Source organism: Dipodomys ordii, unplaced genomic scaffold (genome assembly GCF_000151885.1).
Source record: "Dipodomys ordii isolate 6190 unplaced genomic scaffold, Dord_2.0 Scaffold12, whole genome shotgun sequence".
NCBI classification, from domain to species: domain Eukaryota; kingdom Metazoa; phylum Chordata; class Mammalia; order Rodentia; family Heteromyidae; genus Dipodomys; species Dipodomys ordii.
In genome coordinates, this window is record NW_012267228.1 from 27,838,174 (window position 1) to 27,846,121 (window position 7,948).

The 7,948-nt window shown below is 36.9% G+C and overlaps 1 protein-coding gene across 1 annotated transcript in view; it reads right to left on the reverse strand.

Annotated features, from left to right (window-relative positions):
• Ube2e2 (ubiquitin-conjugating enzyme E2E 2) overlaps positions 1-7,948 on the reverse strand; it is a 248,404-nt gene that overhangs the window by 23,975 nt on the left and 216,481 nt on the right. The window contains exon 4 of the mRNA XM_013010609.1: positions 4,114-4,261. Coding sequence (XP_012866063.1) covers positions 4,114-4,261 — 148 coding nt within the window. The remainder of the gene's footprint in view (positions 1-4,113; positions 4,262-7,948) is intronic.

The window sequence follows — 7,948 nt, forward strand, 5'->3', positions numbered from 1 at the left end:
TTTCTGGTGGTTTATTGGAGATAGGAGTCTCACAGTCTTTCCTGCCCGGGCTGGCTTTGAACCTCGATCCTCAGATCTCAGCCTCCTGAGTAGCTAGGATTACAGGCGTGAGCCACCAGCACCCGGCTCAGTGATTCTTTTAGAGAAGAGAGATATACTTCAGGCTGGAAGGAAGGTGAAGACAAATCAAAGGCTGGGGGAAAGTGGTTTGAATATATAGACTAAATACACAGAGATCAACTGTTTTTACCTTACAAAGTTAAAGTAAAGCAAAGCAAAGCAAGAATCAGCCTGGACAAAAGGAAAAAGGTCACTGATGAGTAAAACCAAGTCCAGTAGTGTTTTTGTGGGGTCACAAAAAGCTGACAAAGCTTTATGTGATGCTCTACTGTCTGCTAGAAACGATGATGGGTTAGATAACTTGTTCTGTATCCTTGGACATGATTATCACCAGCCCCTTCTCTCTATTTGTCTCTCTTTATTTTAATTTTATTGTCAAGGTTACATAAGTAAGGTAGTGATTTTATTTCTTGTCTAACTTGTTACTCTTTCCCTCATTTTTCTCCCTCTTTCTCTCCTCCCAATTCTTCCCCCACCAAGTTGTACAGATCAGCTAATCCATGAACATAATTATGTTAGTTATGGGGCAATTAAGCATTCAGGCAAATGCTATACAAGTCAGTCATGGTTAAAAGTTGAGAGGCAATGTATTAAAATTTACACATACACTATGAGGCAAATTTAGCTTGGCTGAGAGTTCAACTGATTTAAGAGTTTCAAGGCCATAATCTCAAATGAAAATAAAGTACTTATATGATTCTTGATTGAAACAAAATTTAACAAGCAGGGATCATTAGTATAAAAAACAAACTTCAAACATTAAAGACACTTCTATTTTGGAAAAGAACTAATTCAATGTCACTGAGGAATTATATATCTAGAATCCTCTTTTCTTTTTTCCTTAAGATATTATCCCTAGGACATGAATACTATGAATGTAACACAAAGTCAGAGTTCCCTAAATGTAACTCCTAATACAAATCAAAGGTTTCTTTGTTGATTTACAGCACTGCCAACTTTAAAACATCTTTCCAGAGAATTAAATACAAAAACAAAACCCTCCTTTAAACACTAATCCTGCATTTAAAAACTTTTACTCAATTAACACAGGCTATTAACTTTTGAACACATGTGACTAATTGTAACTTTAAGCTATCCACAATACTCTGACTCTGATCCCACTAAGGCATTTCTGCAGTCACAAAAACATTCTGACTAGGATGGAAGTGAAATACACTAGTCTATAAAGTTTACTGAGACAGGGCACCCACATCCGTCAGGTAAATGGACGCTTCTGCAGAGAACATGAGGCTGCTACTCCATGCATCTTGGCCCCAGTGAAGTTCTGTTCTCCATGCAGTTAGCTGAGTGCTTACTTCTGGAATTATTCTTAGAAAACATAATTCTGAGGTAGGGGAGGGGGCATCTCATGACCATAATCTCAGCTACATGGGAGATGAAAATGTGGAAAATGGTAGTTCAAAGCCAGCCTAGGTAAAGTAATAGGGAGACCCCGTCTAAACAAAACACAAAAAACTAGAGGTGGTGAAGCCTGCCTATAATCAATAAGTAGGATTGCAGTGTAGACTGACTGGGCCAGAACAAAGGTATGAAACCCAACTTAATAATAACTGAAGTGAAAAAGAGCCAGGGGCATGGCTCAAGTGATAACAGCACTGCCTAGAAAACAACAGGCCCTGAGTTTAAACCTCAGTATCAACCCTATCCCCCAAAAAGTACATTTGACAACAGGTATCTTCATAGAATACTTAGGCCATTATATTGAATATAGTTTGACTTCTAAATTTTTTCTTTGGCCCTGCTAGGATTTGAACTCAGGGCTTCACACTTGCTAGGCAGATACTCCACCTACACAGCAACACCCCCATTCATTTTTGCTTTTATTATTATTATTTTTAGTGGGCTTTCACTTTTTGTCTGGGTTAAAACGGACCATGATCCTCCTATCTATGTTTGCCACATAACTGGGGTGACAGGTGTGCATCACTATGCTCTCCAACAGTCATTATCACCTAGAAAATTTGAAAGTTTGGTAACACAATTTAATATCTCACATAGCCAGGCCAAACACAAACAGTTAATAAAAAACCAAAGCTAAGTTATCACAAGCAATTTATGGATAAGTATGGTATGATCATTATAATTTTTAAAAAACAGTCTTTAAGTGATCTAAACAGGGCTGTGATGTGGAGGAAGGAGTTATTCTGACCTTTTACAGATCACTATGTAAGAGCCACTGGGGCCAATTCCTCTTCATTTGCTCCGAACATTTGAGAGTAATAACTTGCCTATGAAGCTGCAGCTGTGCTTTGCCTCAGCTTAACAATGGAGTAGAACTGAGGATTCATTAGTTGTCATTCTCAGCTCTATTTGTTCTAATAAAGATTGCATAAATCTATGATGGGGTAACTCATACTTGGTTTTCATTGGAAAAATACTGGGCAGAGAGGGAAGATCTGAACCCAGCCTGTGTAGTTCTGCTTGCTAAAAGAGGGGCAAAGACTTCATATACTGCATGTTTGGGAAGGTAATGGAATATCTGAAGGCAGATGACAGGGAAGAGAGATAAGCACCACCAGAGTGCAGTCCAAAGATGTCCCCAAAGCACAAGAGAGTGAAATCAACACCCTTTACAGATTATGCCTAAGGTGTTTGAGAAACTAAAAAAAAGGAATCTTTACCTTGGAAAATTTCGAACACATTTAAAGCAAAATAGTTGTGAGCACTTATCACTCAGATTTAATAACTGCAATGGTCAAGCTTGTCATTTTTTACACTCCACCACCTCCAATCTTTATGGACTATGCGGAAGTGAACTCCAGACATCAAAGTATTTATCTGCAAATAGTTCCATAAACATTTCTGAAAAAATGGAAATTAAAAAAATCGTATTGGGGTGGGAAGGTGGTTCAGTGGTACAGTGCTTGCCTTACATTCATGAGGCCCTGGGTTCGATTCCTCAGCGCCACATAAGCAGAAAAAAAAAAGCTGGTAGTGGCGCTGTGGCTCAAGTGTAGGGTACTCGCCTTGAGCTGAGCTGAGGGACAGCGCCCAAGCCCAGACTTCAGGCCCCATGACTGACCAAAAAAAAAAAAAGAAAAAGAAAAAAATTGGATAATCACCTCACATAATTATGATTCCTTTTTGTTGTTAAAAACATCAATTTGTTACTTTAAAACATTCTAAATATTAAAATGCTATTAAGTTATTTTCATATTCTTCACTAAAAATGTTATTACTGAAAAGCAAAACAAAAACCCACATAAAAGTAGAAAAGCATTTAGTTCTAAACACAGGACATGGAATTTTGGGCCATATTAAGGTGATTAATTAAAGAATGTTCCCATTGAGATCACCAAACCCCCTCATTCTTGGGTTGTTGTATTTTCTAAAGTCCAAGTGTACAATCAGCAGGTGTATTTTGTTTTAGATAAAAGAAACTGGCTAAAACTCTCATTGTAGGAGTGCATAGGGCTAAGGATTGCAGCGTTAAGCACAGTAGCAAGCCAGAAAGGCCTGGCCATAAATTCTTCAGTTTTCCTGGGAAGTTGAATTTCCTATTCCGGACCATTCAGCTTTTTTATTCTAATAGCTTGTCAGACACATGGTTATTAAGATGCCAAAAGGTCACATCTGTGTGGGGCCGCCTGATTGTTACCAGATTTTAATAGCCCACATTTCTCAAATTAACATCTTCTAAAAGGCTCTAATTAAAGATTAAGCTATTCAATTTTATTATTATTTGGCAGGAGAATTTAATTATTCTTCAAACAGCCTTTCTCATCTAAAATCATTTTTCATTCATTTTGGTCATATTATATACTTTTTTTTTTGTCACATCATAGTAGTAAAAAAGATTCATGTAAAGACCTAACTTACAAACAAACAAAACAACTGGGTTATGAGTTATGTCCTATGGGAACTAACTGGATAACAATGGCAGCATGGCAGTTAACAGCATCAGAATCAGGTTGTAAGATGTGACATTTAACCTCCACAAGACCCAGTGCCATGGTAGATTTCAAGCCTTACCAGGGTTGCAGTCTGTAAGCAGTGAGCAGATGGAGAGGAGGACCTTAGAGATGGTTAGGGCCGGGCTCCAGTTGTCCTTCAGGATGTCCAGGCAGATCACACCTTGGCTGTTAATATTACAGTGATAGATTCTTGTTCGGAAGGTAACCTACAAGAACATGAAAAGCTGTTATAAGTAGAAACATCTTGTATTAGACAAAAAGAGTCCAGGTCACTGGTAAAAATATGCTTGTTCTTTTCCTTGGGTTCATGAGAATAATCAATAAACAAAAATCACTTAAAATAGAAAACACAACACCAACAGCACTTTTCTCTCTCTTATTTTGAGTCCATGTCTCACTAGAAACTCTAGGCTGGCCTCCTGAGCTGGGATTACAGGCATGTACCGTTATGACTGTTTTGAATTTAATGATAAAATTATAGAAATGTTCATGAATGGAAAATTGACTCTAACTTCTCAAACATCTTGTGTTGGATTCCAGTTACGTAAAGGGTTATTTTTGGGTTGGTCTCGGGGCTTGAATTCAGGATCTGAGTGCCATCCTTGAGCTTTTTTTGCCCAAGGCTAGTGCTCTATTTCCAACTTTTTGCTGGTTAATAGGAGATAAGTCTCATGAACTTTCCTGCCCAGCTGGCTTTAAACTGTGATCCTCAGATCTCAGCTTCCTGAGTAGCAGGGATTATAGATGTGAGCCACTGGCACATGGTTTGGAAAGGTTTTGGTATATTTATGAAATTGAAATACTTTGGGGGGGGTAGGAAGGGGAGATGGGAAGGGACGGTAAGGGGAAACAAAAGAGGAAGCAACAATGCTTGATAAGAAATGTACTCATTACCTTGCTCATGTAATTGTACCCCCTCTGTACAGTATTTTCACAATAAAAAATAGCTTTTGGTATGAGAATAACTATGATAGTTAAGACACAAAGTAGGATGTACATATAAATAGTCTTCAGAGGTATAATCTTCCATTTTTCAGAATAAGGCTCTGAAGTTCACTACCCCCAAAAGGTCTCATATATATAAAACTACTTAAGTTATATTAGCTATAATTCACTATTAGTAATATTACTATATTGCTTGTAATTTACAAGCCTATTCCTCATTAAATTTTACATTTTGAATGTAATACTGGTGCAGCTTTTTCCTTATGACAGAAGATTACCATTACAGTTTACATATATATATATATATATACACACATATATAATCTTGAAAATTATGTCAATACTTCTATTGAAAACAATTAAGTGTATGTCAGTTTTAGCTATGAAAGAGTCATATAAACAACAATATAATTTTAATGCTACTTATTAATGTTATGGTTACAAAGGTCCTTAAATTTTGAAGTTGAAACATTAAAAAATCTACACGGCAAGGCTTTGTAGGTTTTGCCACCCCACCAGAGCATTCAGCAACCATTCAAACTTTGGAGACTTATACAATTCATATGACGTCAAATCTCAGAAAGGCAGATACAAAGTCTTACAAGTTGCTGAACAACATTACATCCTTCTCAGTTTAATTTGGACTCTAGACCCTCCTTTTCCAGTGCTTTGATAGATCAAATAACCACTATTTCTCTTCACACACCCATGTCAAATGCAGAGCAACACTAAAGAAAATATAAGCTACATTGTTTAAATGTATAGGTGAGTCTCCAAGGGGAATCCTCAAGAGAGTGAAATTGGAATCCAAAAATGACAGCATGCAGTGTCAAGGGTGGATTTGAAGGTTTGAATTGTTTTTGTGTGTGTCTGTCCTAGGGCTGGAATTCAGATCCTGTTCCTAAGCTTTTTTTTGCTCAAGTCTAACACTCTACCACTTGAATAACAGCTCTACTCCTAGTCTTTTATAATAGCTAATTGGAGATAAGAGTCTCATGAACTTTCTTTCAAGGGCTGGTTTAGAATCATAATCTTCAGCTTCCTGAGTAGCTGGGATTATAGGCATGAGCAACTGGTGCCTGGCCTAAGGGTTTGAATTTTGCAATCTTCATAGAGAGGGCAGATTAAATCTTAGGCTTGTGTATGGCAAGAAGTTTGAAATGAGAGCCTTTATATAACTCAGGAGACTAGAATGAAAATGATGGCCTTGAAAAAAAATCAGTCTTATGGAGAAGTAGCAAAGAAGCTTGTCATGAGGAAGCCTGTACTTCAGATGGGTGAGAAAAAAATCTCTCGAGAATTCTGAACCACTGAGAAATACACTATGCAAGCATAGCTAAAAATGAATTCGAATGACCATATAATAGAACAACAGTATATTTAAGGCAAAGAACCTTGGTAAGAATAAAGAGTGTCATTCCATATGACCAAATGATGATCCATCAGGAAAACTATTGGTTGTACTTGACAATATAGCCAAAACTGCATATAGTAAAAACTTACAGAATGAGAAAATGCCACATTTATAATCACAGAGGGACATTTTACTGTAACAATTCCTTATAGGTCAACTTGGATGAAATCTGTAAGGAGACTGAATACTTGACTGACAATTCAAGGGATTAAATGAAGATAAAATTGTACATTCAGCATTTAAGTAGCATTCTTCACAAGCATATAATGTTTAAACAAAGAATGATTGCATCCTAAGCCACAAATGAAGCTTAAAGTATTTTAAAGTATTTATATTAAGTCTATAATGCAAGTTCAGAAAGATCTCCCATCACATGTTTAGAAATTGAAAAACACATTTGCAGAAATTGTTTGATTCAAGACAATCGTCAGATTTGCAGGTAATTGACACTGTGAACATGGACTGCTAGAATAAACAAGCTGTGATTTAGCTAAACAGCAGCCAACACACTGAAAAAGGAACAACTCATTAAATAATGAGTTGCCTGATACATACAAACAGAACAGAGTAAGCTTCATGAAAGAATAAAGACCTGAGCTGAAGTTAATGAAACACAGAATACCTACTGGCATTAAATTCCCACAGAAGCCAGACTGCTTATTCTTTTAGGCAATCTGTTAAATGAAAAGACAAACTATTTTTATGATCCAATGTACATGATAAGTGGAGCTTATGTAATAACATTTTTATGTTATTATTATGTTTACTCTGAAGTAATCCTCAAAACAACTCAGAAAGGCAAGTATTAAAAAGGAACAAACTGAAGAACAGAGACTAAAGAACTGTCTCAAGCTTCCAAATGTGATGAGTGGTGGAGCTAGAATTCATCATGATTTTGCCCATCCAAAAAGCCAACGTCTTACTACTCAGTCTCGTGTTCTGTTTTTGTTGTTGTTGTTGCTGTTTTTGTCTGTCATGGGGCTTAAACTCTGGGACTGGGTGCTGTCCCTGAGCTCATCAGCTCAAGGCGAGCACTCTACCACTTGAGCCACAGCGCCACACTACTCAGTTTCTATTCCTATGCTCTGTTTTGTTTTTTTCAACCTTCTGATTTGGGATAATGATAGACTGATATATTTCCTTGTGAGAAATAATATAGAGAAGCTACATATACTCTTCATTTACCTTCTCCTTATATCTTGTATAAGTGAAGTACATCACAGAAAATTAGTATTAATACATCCACTGGCCTTTTCCTGATTTTACGATCAAGTGTGTTCAGTTCTATGCTATCTTGTCACATGTGTAGGTAGATGTGTGTACCATCTGTCACCACAATCAAGATGCAGAAAGTCCCATCACAAATATCCTTTGTGCTAACTTTTGATGGCCACAATCGCCTCCCTTCTTACTTATGATTCCTGCTAATAGGGCTCTGTCCTCATCTCTATTAATGTTGTCAAAGCAAGAACACTTTAGAAATGGATTTATATATTCTGTAACTTTTGTGTCTTTTTTTTTTTTTTTTTGGGTC